Below are 23991 nucleotides of genomic sequence, written 5' to 3'. Positions count from 1 at the left end.
GCGGTGGGCTGATCTCCACTGGATGTTTGGAAATAACAGCATAATCTTGCAGAAGAACAGCATCCCTTTCTCACTTACTGTCATCCCTTTTCTTCAGCTCTCTCCGAGTGCAATACGCATCTTTTATTGTTGGATGTATTTTGAGTAGGTTTTTGCATTATGCTATGTGGGGTAGGAAAGAATACTGCGACTACAAAGTTTATTCCCCATGATGCCAATAAATATTCCTGCAACAGATCGTTCTCAAAGCAGTAAAATGTAGAGAGGAACCTTGTGGGATATTTGACAGAAAGAGAAAGGAACAATGAAATCATGCTGTCTGTAAAACAGCCAGTCTTCTGCGAGTGCTTATATCGTTCAGATATAGGTGTTTCTGTAAATTGGACCTACCTATGATCAAGTTGAGTTCGCTTGTGACCAACATTTGTCCAAAATTTAATACTTTCAAAATTTGAAAAAAACAAGAATAAATATTTATAAGACATACAGGACATATGGGACACGTACTAATTTCTAAGCTCCCTTACACTATGTTGGCATCTAACCCACCACGAGGCCCGTAATTCATGCCAGGGTCATAATAGCGTTGTTTGATTTTATTTTTTAAATCGTGATGAGTGCAAAAAAAAAGTTAAGGCACTATAAATATCGTTGACAACCTTAGACAACGGGAGGGACCTCAGAATGAGACATGGCTAAAATAGATGAGCAAACTAGAATTTTATTTCATGATTTTAAGTTCTATTCATGGTAAGTTTAAACACAAAATATAAACAATAAATAAATAAATAAATAAATAGATGTTTACTCTGCTTTTAATTCATACATTTACACATGACCAAATGGACACCACTACTCACGTTCTGCTGCGAAAACTTGGGGCATCAGAAAACCATCTTATCGGGTGACAAATGATAAAAAATCATAAGCCTAATCAGAATTTGGCATATATAATTTAAAAGAGTTATAGAGCAAAATTAATGTAATCTTTCTGGTACAAATTAGCCTATGGATTTGATGAAATCCTGCTTGAAAAATGTCACAAAAAAGGGAAGAAAACACAGGGACATATCTGCTAGAGAAACTCAGCGGGTGAGACAGCATCAATGGAGCTCCTGCAGTTCCTTCTTAAACAGGGACTTATCTGATATTTTTCTTTGTAAAAAACAGATTTATTTATTTAATTTTGCTTCATATCATTATTTTGGGTATACACGATGATCTATATTACTTGAAATACAGGATATGAAACAATGGGAATATTACATAAAAAACAGGAAAAGGACCTGGAAGTTTGGAGACCTTCCGTTTCACTACTGAGTGCTGTATTAATCGAAACACCCATATACAGTGCCCTCCATAATGTTCGGGACAAAGACCCATCATGTATTTATTTGCTTCTGTACTCCACAATTTGAGATTTGTAATAGAAAAAAAAAACATATTAAAGTGCATATTGTTAGATTTTATTAAAGGCAATTTTTATACATTTTGGTTTCACCATGTAGAAATTAGAGCAGTGTTTTTTCTTAGTCCCCCCCATTTCAGGGCTCCATAATGTTTGGGACACAGCAATGTCATGTAAATTAAAGTAGTCATGTTTAGTATTTTGTTGCATATCCTTTGCATGCAATGACTGCTTGACGTCTGCGATTCATGGACATCACTAGTTGTTGGGTGTCTTCTCTGGTGATGTTATGCCAGGCCTGTATTGCAGCCATCTTTAGGTTATGCTGGTTTTGGGGGCTAGTCCCCTTCAGTTTTCTCTTCAGCATATAAAAGGCATGCTCAATTGGGTTCAGATCGGGTGATTGACTTGGCCACTCAAGAATTGACCATTTTTTAGCTTTGAAAAACTCCTTTGTTGCTTTAGCATTATGTTTGGGATCACTGTCTTGCTGTAGAATGAACCGCTGGCCAATGAGTTTTGAGGCACTTGTTTGAACTTGAGCAGATAGGATGTGTCTATACACTTCAGAATTCATTCTGCTACTATCATCACCAGTTGTATCATCAATGAAAATAAGTGAGCCGGTACCTTCAGCAGCCATACATGCCCAGGCCATAACACCCCCACCACCGTGTTTCACAGATGAGGTGGTATGCTTTGGATATTGGGCAGTTCCTTCTCTCCTCCATACTTTGCTCTTGCCATCACTCTGAGCAAAGTTAATCTTCGTCTCATCTGTCCACAAGACCTTTTTCCAGAGCTGTGGTTGCTCTTTTAAGTACTTCTCGACAAACTGTTATCCTATTTTTGCAGCTAACCAGTGGTTTGCATCTTGCATCTCTATTTCTGTTCATGATGTCTTCTGCACACAGTGGTCATTGACAAATCCACACCTGACTCCTGAAGAGTGTTTCTGATCTGTCGGACAGGTGTGTGGGGATTTTTCTTTATTATAGACAGAATTCATTCATCAGCTGTGGTGATCTTCCTTGGCCTGCCATTCCCTTTGCGATTAGTAAGATCACCAGTGTTCTCTTTCTTCTTAATGATGTTCCAAACAGTTGATTTTGGTAAGCCTGAGGTTTGGCTGATGTCTCTAACAGTTTTATTTATGTTTCTCACTCATAATGGCTTCTTTGACTTTCTTGGCACAACTTTGGTCCTCATGTTGATAAACAGCAATAAAAGTTTCCAAAGGTGATGGAAAGACTGGAGGAAAGACTAGGTGCTGAGAGCTCTCTTATACCTGCATTAGGAAGGCAATTAAACACACCTGAGCAATTACAAACGCCTGTGAAGCCATGTGTCCCAAACATTATAGTGCCCTGAAATGGTGGGACTATGTATAAACACAGCTGTAATTTCTACACGGTGAAACCAAAATGTATAAAAACACTCTGACAATAAAATCTGACAATGTGCACTTTAACTATCTGTGATTTTTTTCTATTACAAATCTCAAATTGTAGAGTACAGAGGCAAATAAATAAATGATGGGTCTTTGGCCCAAACATTACGGAGGGCACTGTTCAGACCTAGTTCAGCGCTGACAAGATTGAGTGTAGTTCGGTGGAGGGGCTATCTTGAGCAGCAAAGGTGAACTGACTTTGGAGTTCAGTGCATCAGCCCAGTACTTCATGGCCTAAGCTAGACTACTGATCCTGAACAGAGAAGCTATCAAATGTTGGTATTTTATACAAGTATTTGCAAGTATGGCTTTGGACGATCTGTCCAATTATAATCTCATTATCAGCTGTCTTAACATCAAAATTTCACTACATTATAGAAATGCTAAGCTAAATTATTCTTGCTTTAGTTTGTTGCTTAAAGGACGAAAACTGAAGTAAACACTGCCTACCTGCATATGCGTTTGCTTCATTCAGCAGATCTGTGCAAGTATGAACATCTGCAAATGCCCGGATTCCTAAACAATTGGTTGGATGCAACTGCGATTGTAGAAAGTCACAACAAGCTGTTCTTACATCCATTAATTGTAACAGACTGGCTGCAGGTAACAGTACCTAAAAACAAAGGACAAAAGCAAATGAGGCTCAAAATCTAGTGTGCATGTATTGTGTAGCCTCAGTTTTAAAAGTTTCATTTCCAGCAGATTAACAAGGTCAAATATACTCGAATAAACATTTCATGAGTATGAAGAACGAATCTCGACCCAAAACATTACCTATTCCTTTTCTCCAGAGATGCTGCTTGACCCGCTGAATTACTTCAGCATTTTGTGTTTATGCCATTGTCAGATTTGCTCAATTAGTAATACTCTTAACTTCTCATCAGAAACAAGATTGAGGTTTCAAGTCCTACAACTGACACTGGACCTCAAAAATTGAAGCTGACACCAGAAAGGGAAAGGTGTACATTGCAAAATTTCAGATCAGACGTAAAACTGAGTGCATCTGTACTCACAAGTAAAATGTTTGAAGTGCACAAACTTATCAATGGTAACCTGGCTAATATTTAACCCTAATTTCTTAAACAAATTGCTTGGGTCATTATTTGAACAACCTTGCCTTGTCCAATTTGACTGCCGCACTCCCTATGTTACATCTTTCACTACTATCAGACCATGTTAGGACATACCAAGGTTGCAAAATGGGAATGTATAAATGCATGACTTGTTTACATAATATCCATTTCCAATCTCTCTTTTCCATCCAAAGGTCTTGAACATATAACCTCCTCTGTTTTTCTTTCTTAGCAGACAATCAAAACCAAATACTTGCAGTAATTGAAAAACAAATTAAGATTGCCAATGCTGGAAACAAAAACAGAAAACACCTGAAATATTCAGAAGTTCGGGCAATATCTGCAGAACGAAATGTAGTGTTATCATTTCTGGTTGGTGATCTTTCATTAGAACCATTGACATGAAATATTTATTGTTTCTCTTGCTGCTGTCGCCATGTGACATGCAGAGTAATCCCAGCATTTCCTGGATCAGTTTTGTTTTCTACCCACACTTTTTCTAAGAAATTCCTTTACTACCTCCTATTGCAACTACATATTGTTATTGCGCTGCATCAGGTATAGGATCAGCTGCCATTTCCTCCATCCCTTTCATCCCCTTTTTATCTATTATCAGATTTTTTTAATCAGCATTCAATTTTTGACAGCCCAGTATTCTTATTTTCTTCAATTTCCACTACAATCTTGTGCACTCACCATTGGTTGTACCCCTCTTCCCGTGACCAACTCAGAACCAATTTGCAATTTTGCTTATATAATTTTATCCCATTTTCACTCAATCACAACCAGCTACATCTACTTTTGTATCATTGCCCTTGTGTCATCCTGCCTCATCTGTTAACAAAACATGTGATGAGGGTACAAGTGTCTGGTTCAACTATTCCTCTGGCTGAAGATGAGGAGCCAGTGTTGATAAATAAGCCAAATGGTCTCCTTCTGTCCTGCAATTACTGTGTAATATTCATGCACCAGTTTATTATCATCATCATCAGCTGAAAACTGTTTACAGATACAGATACATGACGATTATTTTTTTCATGAACGAAAATGACAATACACAGCCATAAAACACTTTTATAATGCATTAAGTGGCTCTGCAAACTTTCCTTTTACTGGAGTGAAGTTAGTAGGTATGTTGCAAAACTTACCTTCAGCGGCGCGGCAGTTCTGCCGCTGCCCGTGTGCGCGACTTTGGCGCCTTTGAGAGGGGGCGGGTTTAAAACGCGATTTTCTCTAGGCTGTTGAAATCGATGTTGTTCAGCCTACTTAGTTGCTGACGAAAAATCGCTGCAAAATTCGTTCGCTGCAGGTATTTTTAAACTAAATTGGGTTATTTAATTGTTATAGTAGATTAAAAATGATCCTCTAAAGCCACGAACCCCGACAACGGGACGGATCTCATGTAGGGGACAAGGCAAGGTAGGTTGTTTATTTTTACATTAAAAAGGGCTTCTTATACAAAATTTATACAAAATTTTATGTTGCGAATAGCTGACTTGGGGGCCCATTCAATCCTGCAGTATCTTTCATGCCATATGGGCTTCAAATTCACCGCAATGGCAGCGTTCCAAACCAGCGCGTTCCACTTGCAAGCTGATTTAAATGGCCATTAATTTACAGCAATTGAACACTAAATCCCTTCCATCTGGCCTATAAATTAATGTCATTGAGATTTTAAAATCATCTTGTTTTGTGAATTCTTGTGTGAATGTTCTTTGGACACTTAGGCTATTTAAAAATGTTAATCTTTCCTTAAGAAATGGATAGATGTTTAGATCTAGAAATTGAATTTTGGAATTAGCTACAATTGGGTAACTAACTAGTTATATGCTTTAATTTCAGGTCATCCAAGTAAGATTGTTTAATATTTGTTTCAGAATGCTTCAATCTATAATAACTGAAAATTTCTTTCAGTTTTCTTAATTTTTAATAAACTTCTGGGCTTTTGACTGTCCTCGATCACAGCTTTTGTGTTAAGTCAATGGAAAATCAATAGGGAACAAGATGCTAATTTCCGAGTATGAAAATGGCTATAACATTTTTAATACTGAAGATATGAAAGTGAATTAGGTGTCAAATTGAACTTCTTTTTATGCTTTATCTGATGGGATAAATTGCAGACTTGATTTTTAAAATCTCAAAATTTTGTAACATGGCTAAAATTAGTAGGAAGTAGGATAATACATATGACCAATGCATTCCAATTGTATCACAGAATAGGAAAAAAAGTGAATTAAAGATCCTGCTGTCATCTCACCAATCCCCCTAAAACATGATTTGAACGCAAAGATAACATTGAAAATAAAAATCACTTTCTAAAATTATTCTTTTAATGTTTCAAAGATTCCTTCTGTTAAACAGTGTTTAAAGGTTTCCTCCTAAGAAGTTTTAACATCAAGTCTTAAGTGGTTATGTTTTTATTCTGGTATGTAGAATGCTAAATAAAGGCATGCAGTTTTCTAAGCAAATGAGATGAATGCAGCATTCATCCATGTAATAAGTCCTTAAAATGCAAGGAACCCTGAAGCAGTGTACCAACCTATGTACATTAATAATTTGCTTTAAAAACTGGAATTTCTAGCTAGCTGCTCAATGAGACTTGCTAACTTTCGGCGGTATCTTGGTTATTTATATTTTTAATCGTTCAATATTGTATTTCAATGTTAGTTATGGAAAATATTAATGCAGTGGATTAAGCTTTTATGCAAAGAATTTAAGGTTTCACGTGTTCCTGACTGATTATACAAGTGCAAAATTTATCAATGGCAAATGCCGATTTCTGGTCAGTCTTGACTAAAAGAACCAATATTTTTACTGCCGTCCGAAGAAGGGTTTTATTTGCCGTCTGAAGAAGGGTTTCGGCCCGAAACGTTGCCTATTTCCTTCGCTCCATAGATGCTGCTGCACCCGCTGAGTTTCTCCAGCTTTTTTGTGTAACCTTCGATTCTCCAGCATCTGCAGTTCCCTCTTAAACAATATTTTTACTTGTGCTTTTGTAGCTGAACACTTACAAATGTCTCCATTTGCAGGATTGCTTCTGCATATTTGCCTACATTTTCAAAAAAAATGTCATCCTGTGTTTATGCAGGTTAGATTTCACATCATTATTTGTACACTGACTAACAACAAAAAAACCTACATTCGTTAAGAGTGAATTTGAATCAGTTACAACATAGCTGTGGACATTTTTTTTAACAATTTGGATTTATGGGCAGAGAGAAGAGGAAAGACACTTCTCCATCATATAATGGTTACTTTGTTCTAATTAGAAATAAAAGGAATAAAGTCTATGCAAATTCTTATATCATTATGCCCAGCTTTGATTGTTAATTTTAATTATCTGTGAAAATAACTGAGCAGATTTCAGTATTGTTGGTAATACAACAAAGATTACAGTACAAAATGTAATGTAAATGGAACAGGTTGTAGATATTAGAATAACAAAATAAAATAGAATTCACAAGAGATACACCGCCATATTTAAGACCAATGGGCAAGAAAGGTCCTTGCTCAGCTTCTGTCCAGCAGGTATGTTCATTGTGTACATACCCAATGTGAGGGTACAGTATTATTGATAGGTTGAACAGGGAATCAACTGTTCGGTGAAGTACTGGCCATTCTAACCAGCAGCCGCCCGTTTAATTCACTATTTTTTCTTGTTGCAGTTTTAGTTAGTCCTGTGCCCTGTTTGTGGGAGAGATAGTATTTTTAATGTGGGGGGTAGGGGGTAATAATATTTCTAGGTCCCTACCTGGTCGGTGAGGCAGCTTTTTCTCCGGGCTGCCCCGTCGACATGGCCTACCAGCGGGCTTGGAGTGCCATTTACTGGCAGGGACCGCCCTGCACCTCGGCTTCGATGGCGGCACAGCGCTGGAGCGCTATCGCGGAGCGGAGCGGGCGATACCTTGCCTGGGTTGCCGCGCTGGATCGACGCGCTGGAGCTCCGGTGAGCTGTGACCGCCGAGATCAACACCTCCGGGCTGCGGCCTTGTCGGCTTCGGAAGCCGCGGTCCCCAGTTAGGAAGCGGCCGTTCCAGGTGGCCCAGCCGCTGAAAGGACTCTCCCGACGCCGGGGCAACAGCACCCGGCCAGAACGGCCAGGAACATCGGGCCTCCGTAGAGGCAATAGCGGAGGCCTCAATAGACCTGACTTTGGGAGAACTGGGGATGGGGACTGGGCATTGTGCCTTCCCCCACAGTGGTAACCACTGTGGGGGGATGATTTTTAGTGTGTAATGTGAATATGTTAGTTTGTGTCCAAGATGGCTGTCGGAAGGGAGAGTGGACGCTGGCGCACTTTAGCTGCCGCTGCTCTCTCTTCACATTGTGTTTTTGATTTTTTGTCTTTGGAGCGTATTCTGTCTTTAATTTGTGTATTGTTGATGTCCTTATTATTTATTTTACTCCGACTATATGTTTTTTCTCTCTTGTTAATTTTCTGTAAGGTGTCCTTCAGACTTTGAAAGGCGCCCGCAAATAAAATTTATTATGATTATTATTATTATTATTATTATTATTATTCTATGCAAACTTAAAATTAACATCAGTTCCACTGATGGTCAATCTCTGAATAGTTCATCCTAGGCAAAACGCAAAGTGCTAGAGGAACTCGGAGATCAGGCAGCATCTGTGGAAGGAATGGACAGGCGATGTTTCATGTTGGACTCTTCTCTGATACAGGTGTGGGGGAGGGGGGTTGATTGGCAGATAGGTGGACAAAGGCTAGAGATGAAAAGGATACAAAATGGTCTGAGATTAGTAGAGAAGACCTGCAAATTATGAAGGAATCTATGTTGAAGGGGATAGGAAGAGGAATGGGATTGTGGGAGAAATGGGTGGATGGGTGAGGCACATGGAGTAGTTCCCTTAAGTTGGAAAATTCAATGTTGATACCCAAGCAAAATATGAGTTGCTGTTCTCCCAGTTTACATGTGGCCTCATTCTGGCAATGGAAAAGGCCCAGGACAGAAAGGTTGTTATGGGAATGGGAATGAAACTGGATAGCAACAAGGAGATCCTGCAGGCCTCGCCATGTAAGTGTCCACCCATCTACCAATCAACCCGCCCCCCCCAATCTGTATCAGAGAAGAGTCCGAACATGAAACATCGCCTGTCCATTCCCTCCACAGATGCTGCCTGATCTCCGAGTTCCTCCAGCACTTTGTGTTTTACCTAAGATTAACTACTTGGAGACTTTGACTATCAGTGGAATTTTAATTTTAATTGTGCATGGAATGGCCAGTGCTTCACAGACTAGTTGGTTCCCGGTTCAGCAAAACACACGCATGGTCTTGCCAATGTAAACACTGAATTTGGTTTCCTTGGAGTGGTGAAGGTTGTGAAACCTGAATGATGTTCGCAAAATTATGATGCACAAGTAGGAAACTTTTCTCCACTACAGAGGTTTCTAAAACAAGAGGCCATAAGAAACAATAAAAAGTGACAGGTTTAGAGGGCATCTGAAGAAGAACTTTTTTACTCAGAGAATATTGGGAAAGTTAAAATCCCCTACCACAACAACCTTATTTGTCCTGCAGCTGTCTGCAATCTCCTGGCATATTTGTTCTTCTAATTTCCATTGACTATTCGGCGGTCTGTAGTACACCTCCAACAAGGTGATCTTCCCTTTCTTGTTCCTCAGCTCCACCCATAGAGCCTAACTAGATGAACCGTCCGTAATGTCACCTCTGACCACTGCTGTTGACATCCTCCTTAACCAACTATGCAACCCCCCCCTCCTCTTTTTCCCTCACCCTGTCTCTCCTGAACCCCGGAACATTGAGCTGCCAGTCCTGACCCTCCCTTAGCCAGGTTTCAGTCATGGCTACAACGTCCCAGTTGTTCGTACCAATCCAGGCCCTAAGCTCATCTGCCTTATCTGTCAGGCCCCTTGCATTAAAATAAGTGCAATTTAAACCAAACCTCAGGACTCGCTCTCTGCCTTTCACCTGCCTACACTGTCCACTAGCCTTTCCCACACCATCCTCCATACCAACGTTTCCTCCATATCCTCCATTCTCGCTTCTCACATGCCTCTGTCCTGTTCGAGATCCCACTCCCCTGCCAATCTAGTTTAAACCCTCCCATGTAGCATTAACAAATCTGCCCGCTAGGATGTTAGTACACCTCCAGTTAAGGTGCAACCCGTCCCTTTTGTACAGGTCACCCCTGCCCCAGAAGAGATCCCAACAATCCGGAAATCTAAATCCCCGTCTCCTGCACCCACTCCTCAGCCACACATTCATTTCCCCTATCTTCCTGTTCTTACCTTCACTAGCATGGAGTACTGGAAGCAATTCTGAGATCACTACCCTGGAGGTCTTGCTCTTCGGTCTTTTACCCAATTCCCAAAACTCGTGTTGCAAAACCTCCTTCCTCTTCCGCCTGATGTGCCTGACCTTTCTTCAGACCCGACCCGACCCGAAATGTTACGTATTCCTTTTCTCCAGAGATTCTGCCTGAACCGTTGAGTTAATCCATCTTTTTGTGTCTATCTTCAGTTTGAACCAGCATCTGCAGATCCTTCCTGCACCTAGGTACTAGAAGCCAAAGAACTGTATGATTCTCTGACCAGAATATGAACAATGAAACCAATGGGCTGACATGAAGCAAGTCACTGAATAATCACCCAGCCAATGCAGTGCTCCAGACGCTGAGACCATTTTGTGGAGCAACGACCACACAATTTTTCCAGAGATCTTAAAGAGACCAGGGTATGGTTGACAACTAGAAGCATAGCAGACCACATCTGATGGTGTGGATAACTTGCGACACATCAGACACACAAAGAATAAAATTATAGAAACATACAGTACTGTAATGGGGCCTTATGCCCATGTCATCCAAGACAATAGTGTTGCCTCCATACACTAATCCCATTTCTCTGTGTTAGTCCCATTTTCCTCTACCACTTTCCTATCCAAATACCTGTTGAATGTTGTAATAGTATGGCCACTACTGCCTCCTCTGGCAGCTCGTTCCAAACATTTGCCATCCTGTGCGTGAAACATTTACCCTTAAAATCTCTTTAAAATGTCTTCCCTTTCACATTAAACCTTGTGCCCTTTAGTTCTAGAAGCCCCTGTCAGAGAAAAGGATTATGACTATCAATGCCCCTTACAATTTTTGTTAACTTCTACAAGGGTACCCTCAATTGTCCTACATTATAAACCCAGCCCATCCACTCTCTCCTAAGAACTACAGACCTCCATTCCAGGCAACATCTGCACACACTATTACTAGTGAGGCGACCAGAGCTGTAAACAATATCCCAAGTGTGGTTTAACAACTGCAACATGAAGTCCCAACTCAAAACTTTGACCTCTACAACCTGTGTTGCCACTTTCGGAGCACTATGGCCTTGCAACCACAGGTTTCTCTGTAATATCAATGTTCTTAAGGACTATATGCCCCAACATAATTTGACTCTCAAAGTGCATTTTTGCACTAATCTGGATTAAATTCTGTCACTGCTCTGCCCAATTTTCCAGTTAATCCTCTTCCCACTATATCCGTAACAACATTCTTTGTTATCTATACTCCACCAATTTTTACATTGTCTGCAAACTTACTAATCATACACCCTACCTTCTCTACCAAGTAATTTATATATATTACAAACATCGTAAGGTCACAGAACCAATTCCTATGGTACACTATTCATTTCAGATTTCCAATCAGAAAACTACCCTCTGCCACCCATCGCCCAGCCAATTTTGGTTCGAATGTGCCCACAAGTTAACTGCAAAAGCCTTAAATCCCACACTGGCTGAGGTTGGTTAACCAAAAACCAACCAGAGTGCTTCCAGGTCTGTATGGCTGAGCCACTACCGAGCAGAGTTCACATCATAATAAAAAAAACTAAATCGAATTTTGTTTTCCAATAAGAAAAATCATGTTCTTATCATCAATCCACAGTTCATGACTGGAATAACAATTAAGAAAATGTGGGAGTGGGGAGTCATCAGGGAGTATCAATCATTCTTGGGAAACAACACTGAGGAAGGTAAGAAAGGAAAAAAATCAATTATATCAATGAAGGCATTTCTGAGAATTCAACAAATGTCAAAGTAACTGCACTGGCAAAGGATATCCCCCAGAAAATTACTCATTTCCGTGAAGGAGATTAGAGGGAGTGCCCTGCTTGATTCCCAGCTGCATGAGGAAAAACAAACTCAGGATTTGTTCACAACCTGGCACTTTGAATCAAGTTTTTAGGCTCATATAATTTAAATTAAGTGTTAAAGTGTAAGCAAATTCTAGATTAGATGCTCATCACTCACATCGCTATGAATTTTACCGACTGTTGGCAAATAATTTTTAAAATGATAATTTCCTGTTTTTGACAATAAATGTATTTTTAGTTCGTAGCAGAAAATCTGCTGAAACGGATATTATCCAGAGGTAAAACAGAATGGCCAAAGTGACAAAATTACACTTTTGTGACAACATATTTCAACACTGAGTAGCCAGCTGAAAATCAGATACAAATGAACACACCACAGTACAGGTATCCAGGTCCACTTTTAGGCATGTGTGGTCACCCCAATTCTTTCCTTTCTATGCTGGATACATTGGAAAATCTTGGAGGATGGTCAAGCACTTGTTCAGTCTCCTCAGGCAGTCACTTAGACCATTGAGCCGAACACGAGACTCAAAGACTTTGCTACGTGGGCATGTACTTGACAGGGCAGAAGAGTGGGTGGCTAAGAAGGTGTCGTGCTTCTTCCATTATTAATGCTGGACTTCTGTTTCCAAACAGGAACTTCTATAATTAATTTCTTAATTAAAAAAGGTATTGGTTTATGTGTAGGAAGGAACTGCAGATGCTGGTTTAAACCGTAGACACAAAATGCTGGAGTAACTCAGCAGGACAGGCAGCATCTCTGGAGAGAAGGAATGGGTGACTTTTCCGGTCAATATCCTTCTTCAGACTTAGAACAATAAACCATAATTGGTTTATTATTGTCTCGTGTACCAAAATACGGTGATAATCTTTGTGTTGTATGCTATCCTGACAAATTACACGATACACCAGTACAACAGGTTATGTAAGAGATAAAATAAACAGAATGGAAAATAGTGTTACAGCTACAGAGAGTGCAAAAAAAAATGCATGGGTTGTAACGATGTAGATTGGAAGATCAGGAATTTGTCCCTAACATATGAGAAGTCTGTTCAAAACTCAGATCACTACAAGAAAGAAGCTGTACTTGAATCTTCTGTCTAAGCAGGAGAGGGGGGAGAAGAGAGAATGATAGGGGTACGAGTGATCCTTGATGATGCTGGTAGCTTTCTCAGGGCAACGTGGAGCATAAATAGAATCAATGGAAAGGCAACGTTTAAAAAAAAAAAAGAGATACAGCATGGAAACAGGCCATTCGGCCCACCAAGTCAATGCCGACCATTCATCAGCCGTTGACAGTAACTATCCCACTACACCCGGGGCAATTTACAGAGGCCAATTAACCTACAAAATCGCACATCCTTCGGAAGTGGGAGAAAACCGGAGCTGCAGTAGGAAACCCACAGGGTACCAGGGTGAAAGTGCGAACCCACACAGAAATCATCCAAGATCAGGATGGAACCTGGGACTGTGAGGATGCAGCTCCACCGCTGCACCATTGCGTGATAGACTGGGCTCTCACTCTCTCATTCTCAAAAAAGTATTTGTCTCTACAATGTACCCCCCCAGCGGAACAGTCCTTATACTGTCAAAGGAATTTCCTTTGCATTATCCGTCCCCACCTCTACAACTTGAAATTAACTTATTTTCTCTTTCCCAGTTCTGACAAAGGATTTGGCTGAAAGGTTATTCTGTTTCTCTTTTCCATAGATTCTACCACATTTAATTTCAGATTAAAAGCTTCGGAGTTTTTTTAAAATCTTCACCAATAGCTGCATGACAACATAGAAATAACCTACCTGCACATTCTCTTCAGTGACTTCCACTTCAGCTGTGTATATATAATCAATTAGTTTGCTGAGTGTATGTCCATCTATGTCCTTTATCTCAACTTTCTTTGCTTTACTTTCGGTCATGTCACCTACAAAACAAAAACAAAATTACATTAATTGTAGAAATTATGCTCCTTGCCAGAGATAATGCAATGTAACTAAACTATGCTCTAAAAGTCGACAAGACAGAACTTTGTGCAGAACAATGAATAGGATATTTAATTTAAAAAAGCCTTCCGTAAGTTAAACAATGGCACAATCATGCCTTCTATTTTACACTACAACACGTAGAACATATAGGACAGAAACAAGCCATTTGGTTCACTGTCCATGCGGACATGGAGTATCCTCTTGTTCTTCCTCATTTTATTGTACCAGCATAATATTCTTTCCATTCTCACAATTATCCAGTTTCTCCTGAAGTGCAACAGAGAACAGTGAATCTCTGGATTTTTCTGGTCCCAGGTGCAGTGGAGGCTAGATCATTAGATATATTTAAGGTAACAATAGATAAATATTTGAAAGATTTAAGGATCATGCAGAATTGGCACAGAAGAGGAGTTGAGGCCAGCAGATATCAGCCATAATCATACTGACTTGCAGGGCAGGCTTGAGGGACCCAATGGCCAACTCCTGCTCTTATTTTCAAGTTATACTCCCTCAACCTTCCCTTATCCAACCCTGGTGTGTACACATTATCTGAAGGAATCTTCAGACACTGCTAGGTTAGGTTCAGCAAGACATGCTTGGACTTCACCTTGGCTTGAAAATAATCAGTTAATATATTTGACTGATTTCCTGCTCTTTGACATTACTATTGTGGATCTGTGTATTTCAATATTGTAGAAAAGCAATGTGGCAAATTCTGCAAGATTTCTGAAGTGTGCTTAAGTGAATGGTAGCCTCGAATTTCATTTATGTCATTTTTTTAATATCCTCCGTATATCCGGAATTTGTCCTATGGTAGTATCTTGTAAGTAATTTAGTACGCTGAAATAAACAAGTTACAGTCACTTGGGAATTTAACTCTTTTAGTTGGAAAATCCTAACCCAACCACTTCAATGAAAGCATAATCTTTATGTTGTGTAATCTTCACATTGTATGCACAATTTTCATGGCCAATCTTAGACAAATGTCGAGAATTAACAGTGGAAGTGTTCAAAGCAGGACCAAGACAATGATCATCAATTTAGAAGTCTTTAATTACCACAATATGCAGAAAGCCAAATCTTTTAATTGAAGCAAAACATAAGATTTATGTAATATGATTGAAGTTTTAAAAACAAAGAAAGGACAAGATAGAAACAGACTATTTTAACAAAATATTTTAGGGAAGAGTATGAACTATCAAGACATGCTGCTTAAAGAGCTGGAATAAAAGTTGAAAATAATACAAGTCTCTACTCCCTTGCAATTTATATTAAAATAAAGATGAGCAATCCCAATCAAAATCATTGGCTACTGATCACAAAGCTTGCTTATCCTCCCCTGAGGCTCATGTACTGTTTTGCCAGTTACAGTTAATTTTTTTGTTAAATTGCTGTAGTGGGTTCATTCCAGAATCGAGTAAACTTTTAAATTGCTAGCAAATTGCTGCCTTTTTGATCAAAGCAGGAAATTAATACCAAAACATTTTTGCCAAATCTCCTCATCAATCACAAAACATTTGTCATTTTATTATGTGAAGACAGTCAGAGTCTTTCCCACGATGAAAAAAAATCAAATACTAGAGGGCATAACTTTAAGGTGAGAGGAGTTTTAAAGATAGTGTACGGGCCATTTAAAAAAAAACACACACATAGGATGGTGAGTGCCTGGAACATGCTGCCGGGGTGGTAATTAAAGCAAGTTAGTTAGTGGCATTGAAAAGAATTTTGGTTAGGCATGAAGCTATGCAAGAAATGGAGGGATATGGGTAATTTGCAGGAAGATAAGTGATGTGCTTGGCATCATATTCGCCACAGACTGTTCTATGTTCTATGACAGATTAGTACCTGTAAACATGGCACAGAAATAAGGACTGCAGGCTGCCAAGACAACACGATGCGCTTCAATTTCCACATCCTCAGCAACAATGGTTACATCACACAAAGTGCTTTTACTGCAAGTTAAACAAATCATTTGTTAATACTCGCATTCAAGAGAACAAGACAGCAATAAAAATATGGCATTTGGGGTTAGTATAAGGATTTTTTTTAAAGCAAACGTAATCACCAGAAAACTAATTTTTGCACTTACATTGTGCCATTTACAATCCCAGGATATCCCAAGTGCTTTCCAATCAATACATTTTATTTAGGAAGAGTAACCACAGTTGCATATGGGGACACACGCTCCCACAGAGTACATTGTGTTAATTACCATACAATTTATCATTTAATAATGTTGATTAAGAATGTTGGTTAGGTCACCAGGGAGAATTTTCTTATAAAACCATAGCTACTTGGAAATAAGGAGTCAGAGGATTTTGTTTAATTGTTTCTAATAATATATTATTTCATTCCACCATGATGATACCTGATATACTAGGTATTCCCAGCATCTTGTTTTTAGTTTAGAGATACAGCGTGGAGACTGGCCCTTCAGCCCACTGAGTCCGCGCCAATCATCGATCCCTACATATTAACACTATTCCACACACACTAGGGACAATTTACATTCACACAAACCGAATTAACCTACAACTGTACATCTTTGGAGTGTGGGAGGACACCGAAGATCTCGGAGAAAACCCACATGGTCACGGGGAGAACACACAAAAACCGTACAGACAGCACCCGTTGTCGGGATTGATTCCAGGTCACTGGCAATGAAAGTGCTGTAAGGCAGCAACTCTACTGCTGCGCCACCGTGTCGCCCCTTGTTGCTTTTATTTCTTTGATTTCAATCCATGTTGTCAGCCTACCTATTTGCCCTCTCCCATTCTCATCATGTACCTCCTAATGACAGGCTAATCTTCCTCACCACTCCTAAATGCTAGCCCGATCCTCCTCCCAATTGTATAAGCTCCAAGCCAATCCTCCATCCTCAGCCACCATCCCCTTCCCACTCCCATCACCCCAAAATAATTTATCATTGGTGCCATTACTGAATTTATCACCTCTCCCCTCCCACCCATAGGATACAGTGGGCCTTGGCATAAAGGATTTTTTATATGGTGGAAAAATGACTCCAGCAATCATTGCTGTGACACTTTACGTTGTTAGGGTGCATACAAATTGCTAACCTAGATGGTAAGATCCAGGAAGATTGTCAGAGGAAATGGAACCATACCCTACAAATTGATGGAATGCACAATTGAATAATTTTAAAGCTAGAAATCTAGGAACATCCACAGAAATATCTTGCTGGTAGCTTACTTTGAGCCAAAATGACGAAAGTACATTCCATTAAAACAGAAACACCTGGAGAATCTGCTAATGGCATGACTGCACCCATCTTGTCAATGGAGGACTCGACCTGGGGGGGACCGCCATGAGGGAGGGGGAGGGAGTGTGAAAACAAAAGGGGACCTGGCGAGAGGGTACTGTAAGTGCCGTATGTGTCGACTATTTGCACACCTTGTGTATGCAAGCAAAGAATTTCACTGTGACGTGTGACAATAAGGTATTCATTCATTCATAAAGTATTCATTATTAAAAATAAATGTCAAATAATCTAATTCTGCATATAAGCTTAGTCTTGTGGTGCTTTCACAAATACTTTCAACATCAAATGTATTAATTGAATACATTCACAGTTTTGAACTAGGTTACTTTCAGATAATCAAAATGCCAATAGAACACTAGGAGCCAGCCAGACTGCAGTACCTAAGAATGGCACATTATGAGAGAGAGAGAAATGTGACAAAGATAAGCAAATCTAGGAAGGAAAAGTGGCCATTTTTGTTTTCAATTTACCTTCGCAGTTCATTCATGACTTTGAAGGCTTTCATCATGTGAAGGGGATTCATAGTAACAGGTGCCTGATCCTTGTCATCTTCGCTCAGATCCACGGTCCGTGCTGGCGAGGATTTTGCACTGTTGTATATTCAAATATAAAATATATATTCAGCAAGAAGTGAAGATTGAACTAGAATACACATGAACATAATTAAAGGGCAATATTTATAATGGTGACCAATTAAGTAAATGCCATAAAAAAAGTGAATTTAGACAGGGCCTTTAACAAAATTTCAGGGCTTAGGTCACTTGAACAAAGAGCTGTTTAACACAATCATTCAGTAAGTATTAAATAAGTGATCCAAGATATTCATTTCTGATTTTAGAAAAGACCCACACAGTATTCTAGTCTCATAATTAATTTGTAAAAATCCAAAGATTGGGTTTTGCCTCAAATCATATAGATACAATCAAATAATATTCTCCAAAAACTGCTCAACAATACACTTCATAAAATACATTTATTTGTCTGGTGAAATGGCAAAACTAAATGAAAGTTTATAAGTAAACAGGAATCTCACAGAATATTGACTGGAAAAAGATCAAGTTCATATATATTTTTCAAGAATTAGTTTAAAGCAAAAACAAAGTTGGTACTTTTTTTAATCTTCAAGGGAGAGAAAATTCGGTATTCCAAGAGAAAGTAAAGTACACATGCACAGATTTTAAAATATCTTCCTTACAAAATAAGTCACATATACATGTTCATATTGCATATTGTGCACTATTTGGAAATGCTTACCACTTTCAACTAAATTGTCACTGTGGAAAAGACTATTCTTAGAGTTTGTGAACAAAGAATCTTTGAAAAGTAATATTATTAATAAAGTCATTTCTAATTATATAACCTGAGCAAAAATATCCAATTAGAGTATCAGTGTAAAAAGTCAGATTTCTCTTTTCTAATAAACTATGGTTAGATAGTGTTCATGGAAATATATAAATAGTCACAAAAGACCCAATCATGGAAAAGTGGTTTAAGCTATCCACATTTAAGACAAATAATAACCATTTAGTAATATACCAAATACTAAAGCTATCTGTATTAAGTATGTGTGCATATGGAAGATTTGGGGGAAACATTTACAGAAGGCATCTATTACACTACACCCAGTAAATGGGAAACTTCCTTCGGAGAGATAAATTGTCAGCAATAAGATTCCTTAACCACAACTGTTCCAAAACGGTCAATTAGCGGACCAATTACCGATTTTCAGTGTCTGCAGTTTCATTTAAAGTGAAGTACAAGTATCTCTTGAGTTACAAATTTAAGTTAATGCCATTAATGCTATGAGATAGGTGCCTTCAATTTATTTAACAATTTTTCACTCACAAATTAAGAGTCACTTTCCATGCATAGAAATGCTTTGTACCAAAATTCCCTGAGCACAGCCTTTCAAATGATAAACTTTGACTTAATGAAATGTGCTGCAGTACAATCATTTTGCAAGTCAAGGAATTCTTATGTGCTGACATGCGATAAGAAAGAGAAATATGATGCCTGGTAGTCAAGATCTTCCTGTTTAAGGCAAATCTAACTAGCAAAGGAAATATTTTTCAAACCATAATTTTTGACATTTAGTACTGCTCAGACTACATAACAAACCATGACCAGTCTAATCCCAAAGTGCAGTTTCTTTATCCTGTGATACAAATTACATTTTATAAAAATGGTACAATCAATACAGTGAATCCACAGCTCTCAACGAAGATGAAGTGCTCAATGAGACAACCTTGCAAAGTCTTCCAAAGAACCTGGAGATGTGCCTAAATTGGGAAGGCTACTCCACAAAGTAGTCAAGTAAAGTTCATTATCAAATGTACAAGTACTATGAAATACAGATACAATGAAAATCTTGCTTACAGTAACACCACAGGCACATGGATTCAAGCGCACAAAAACAAATTATACTTAAATTATATATAAAGTACACAAAATTCTGCAGGGTGGTAAGAAAATGGCAGACAATGCAACAAAAAAAAAACATTAAAGCAAGTGGATGGAGACATGAGACTAGATGCTGTCAGATGTTTGCTGAAATCTTGACTAAAGTACCATGTGCTGGAGGAACCCAGCAGGACAGGCAGCATTTGGGAAGGGACAAGCAACATTTTGAGTTAGAGGTCCTTCTTCACAGTGATGGAGTAGGGAATACAAATCTGGAAATGCGAGGTGGGAGCAGAGCAAAGACTGACATGTATATAGATAAACGCGAGGGGGGGGGGGAGGGGGGGAGGTGGGATGGGGGAGGGAGTGTGGAAGGAATGATTTTCATATGGTTGGATATAGACAAAGGCTAGAGGTGAAAAGGAGATAAAAGGATAGATAAATAAAAGAGTGGAATATAAAGTCGGAGGGAGGGAGCGGAAAGTGGAGATGAAATAAAAGGAATTGGGGGAGATGGGCGAGTGGGGAGATGAATGGAAGGAGGAGGAGTAAAGAACAGAGAGCTGGGGGTTGTTGGAGAAATGTGTGCATACAAGAGCGTGTGGGGGTGGAGGTGAAACGAGCATGGGGATAGGTGGGTATTACTAGAAACTGCAGTCCTCCATTTTGGCCATAGTGCCAAAAAGGGATCTCTTTAAACCAACTGGGATTTATCATCACCAAGCTACCTGCTGCAGATGCATCTGACTATCGATATTACTAAAAGTCTGATCTTGTTCCTGTTGTTCTGTATATTGATTTTAGAAATAAACGCTGCCACTTACGTCTGTGATTTTTGGCCATCTTACTCAGAGCCCCCCCCCCCCCCCCCCCATCCCTCCCCCACGCCCCTTCCGGGGGAAACTATAAAACCCCCCCTGCAAGATCCCCCCAGTCTGAGCTGTGCTAACCTGCAAGACAAGAGGAATTTTTCCATCAATGAAAAATAAAAGAGTTATTACTGTTTAAACAATTTTGAGATTCTCTCTCCTGATGGCCACGCCCCTTCCGGAGGAACTATAAAACCAAAAAAGTGTGGAGGTGCTTCAGTTCTCTGCAAGATGGGGGAGCGAGAGGTCGTAATTCTCAGTCTGAGCTGTGAATAACACTGAACACATGTCTATTAAACTGTGAATGGTTTTACTAACCTGTCAATGCCCTTAATGTGGTTTGAAAATGCAAAAGTGTGTTTTGGTTTAAACGTGCTAAAGCTGTGTTGCCTTTGGTTTTAAAAGTGGCCATCTTACTCAGAGTCCCCCACCGCTCATCAGGTGCCGAGGATTTTTTCCATCGATGAAAAATAAAAAAGTTATTAGTGTTTAAAAAATGTTGAGATTCTCTCTCCTGTCAATCATGCCATGAAGGCCACGCCCCTTCAGGTGGGAGTGGGGAGGGACTATAAAACCCAGACGTGTGGGCGTGGCTCAGTCTCTGCAACATGGGGGAGGGAGAGGTCACAACTCGCTGTTTTTAGCGACCTTGCACCCTGCTTGAAATGGTAAGAAACTACACTTGAATTTGGTGCCCTTTCACCCTGCTTGAAATGGAATTTCAAGGAATAACTGTGAGTCAACTGCGAGCCCACCCTCACACTGGCCACCAATAAAGGTAAAGGGTGGAGAGATTTAAGGAGCAAATTCTGCAGTTTGAGGCCGGGGCACGATACCAAAACCATGGAAATCAGAGAACATGCACGGGGCTGGAATTGGAACTTAATTAATGTTCAAAATCCAATGTGGGTGATGAATGAATGGCCTTGTATGGGTTTTTAAAACTCAGATGTCCATTTCTTTCCTTACTACATAAAAAATACTATTGGTGGCCTCTTCTATATCTAAGTTGGTCTTTGTTTGATGGATCGGGCAATATACAACAATATCCTTACACATTTTTCTTCAGATGGCTTTGGATACTAGATCAGCTTTCAATCTAGTTTTCATCAAGTGTAAATTATCAGCCAATTTAGATTTGTGCCAATTTTCCAGGGAGTTTCATCAGACTCTTTACCAATGTATTTTCACTTGTTACGGTGTTAAATTTGTTGAATTTACATGGATTTTATCTCATTTATCACAAAAGCTACTGGAGTATCGGAGGCCGAGGGTGACCTGTTGGAAATATATAAAATATATAGTTGCATAGATAGGGTGTTCACAAAATACCATCAGGAGAATACATGTTTAATTAAAAGTATGTAAGATAAAAGTATGTCAGATTTTACCAGGATATAGTCACACGATAAGATTTTACAATATAACCTCTCTTATTTGTCCAAGAAAAAGTAATGTTATAAATGCAAATGGTTTTGATACAAAGCTCGAATTTTTTTTTAAATATTGTCTACCATGGAATAAAAAAAGCACCTTATTGAGAACACTTTCCTTCAGAGCCATCTAAGTAACAACAGAATCATTTTCTGTTTAATAATTCAAGCAATGTACAACTTACAACTCACAACTTACAACTCACCTTGTAGAACTTTTACCCTTACCTCCATTTTTATCACCTTAAATCACTGTACTCTGGTTATTATTCCCTTTTGCCATTGAAAACTGTTTCTCCTTTGGTAAACTATCAAAACATTTATGATTTTGAACACCACTATCAATTCTTCCCTAACAAATGTATTTTCTTTAGCCTCTTCACATTACTGAAGTTCCTTGTATGTTGTACCATTGTCATGAAAATAAACATTGACATAATTCCCAAAACGTTTTTATTACTGTGCACAATACTAAGGGCTAACCTATGAAACTTTAGTATACTGTTTTTGTCTGTCTCTACTTCTGCTGATAGAAAGAAAGGTACAGTACTGGAACAAATCTGAAGAAGGATCTTGACCCAAAATGTCACCCATTCCTTCTCTTCAGAGATGCTGCCTGTCCCGCTGAGTCACTCCAGCATTTTGTGTCTACTGGAACAAACCGTTCGGCCCGCAACGCCCCATGCCAAACGTGATGCCACGTTAAACTAATCTGTCTGCAGATATTCCATGTCCCTGCATTCCATAATAAATCCAAAGATTCCATATGCTGCAAGATCTTTCCCCTGCCGATTTAGAAACATAGAAAATAGGTGCAGGGTTAGGCCATTTGGCCCTTCGAACCATTCAATATGATCATGGCCGATCATCCAAAATTAGTACCCTGTTCCCGCTTTCTCCCCATATCTCTTAATTCCGTTACCCCAAGAGCTATATCTAACTTTCTCTTGAATACATCCAGTGAATTGGCCTCCACTGCCTTCTGTGGCAGAGAATTACACAGATTCACAACTCCCTGGCTGAAAACGTATTTCTTCATTGCAGTCCTAAATGGTTTGCCATTATATTCTTAAACTGTGAACCCAGGTTCTGGACTTCCTCAACATGGGGAACATTTTTCCTGCATCTAGCATGTCCAATCCCTTAAGAATTGTATATTCTTTCTATAAGATCCCCTCTCATCTGTCTAAATTCAAGTGAATATAAACCCAGTGGATCCATTCTATCATCATGTCATCCCGCCATCCCGGGAATTAACCTGCACGCCCTCAATAGCAAGAATGTCCTTCCTCAAATTAAGAGACCGAAACTGCACAATATTCCACGTGCGGTCTCACCAGGGCCCTGTACAACTGCAGTGGGACCTCCTTGCTCCTATATTGCTCCTATATTGAGATTCTCTCGTTATGAAAGCCAACATGCCATTAGCTTTCTTCACTTCCTGCTGTACCTGCATGCTTACTTTCAGTGACTGATGGACAAGGACACCCAGGTCTTGTTGCACATCCCCTTTTTCTAATCTGACACCATTCAGATAATAATCTGCCTTCTTGTTCTTGCCACCAAAGTGGATAACCTCACATTTATCCACATTATACTCATCTGCCATGCATCTGCCCACTCTCCCAACCTATCCAAGTCAACCTGCAGTTTCAATGCATACTCCTCGCAGCCCACTGTCACCCAGCTTTGTGTCAATTTGGAGATGTTATATTTAATTCCTTCGTCTAAATTGTTAATATATATTATACAATAGACAATAGAAAATAGGCCCTACAAGCCAGCACCGCCATTCGATGTGATCATGGCTGTTCATCCCCAATCAGTACCCCGTTCCTGCCTTCTCTCCATTTCCCCAGACTCAGCTATCTTTAAGACCCCTATCTAGCTCTCTCTAGAAAGTACTGAAAAGTAGAGGCCAAGGACAGGCAGACTTTACTCAGAACTGCTGTAGATTTGGGAGCAACAGCA

General features: G+C 39.4%; 1 protein-coding gene across 5 annotated transcripts in view; it reads right to left on the bottom strand.

Annotated features, from left to right (window-relative positions):
• The window catches only part of LOC129701759 (kelch-like protein 3), a 90555-nt gene that overhangs the window by 56906 nt on the left and 9658 nt on the right, over positions 1-23991 (bottom strand). For all 5 annotated transcript variants that reach the window (XM_055643168.1, XM_055643172.1, XM_055643169.1 and 2 more), the window contains exons 2-5: positions 17789-17908; positions 15884-15990; positions 13856-13977; positions 3309-3471 (exon numbers count right to left, since the gene is read on the bottom strand). In XM_055643168.1, the coding sequence (XP_055499143.1) occupies positions 3309-3471; positions 13856-13977; positions 15884-15990; positions 17789-17908 (512 nt within the window). The remainder of the gene's footprint in view (positions 1-3308; positions 3472-13855; positions 13978-15883; positions 15991-17788; positions 17909-23991) is intronic.

Source organism: Leucoraja erinacea, chromosome 11 (genome assembly GCF_028641065.1).
Source record: "Leucoraja erinacea ecotype New England chromosome 11, Leri_hhj_1, whole genome shotgun sequence".
Lineage (NCBI taxonomy): Eukaryota > Metazoa > Chordata > Chondrichthyes > Rajiformes > Rajidae > Leucoraja > Leucoraja erinaceus.
This window is presented reverse-complemented; position numbering and strand designations above follow the sequence as displayed.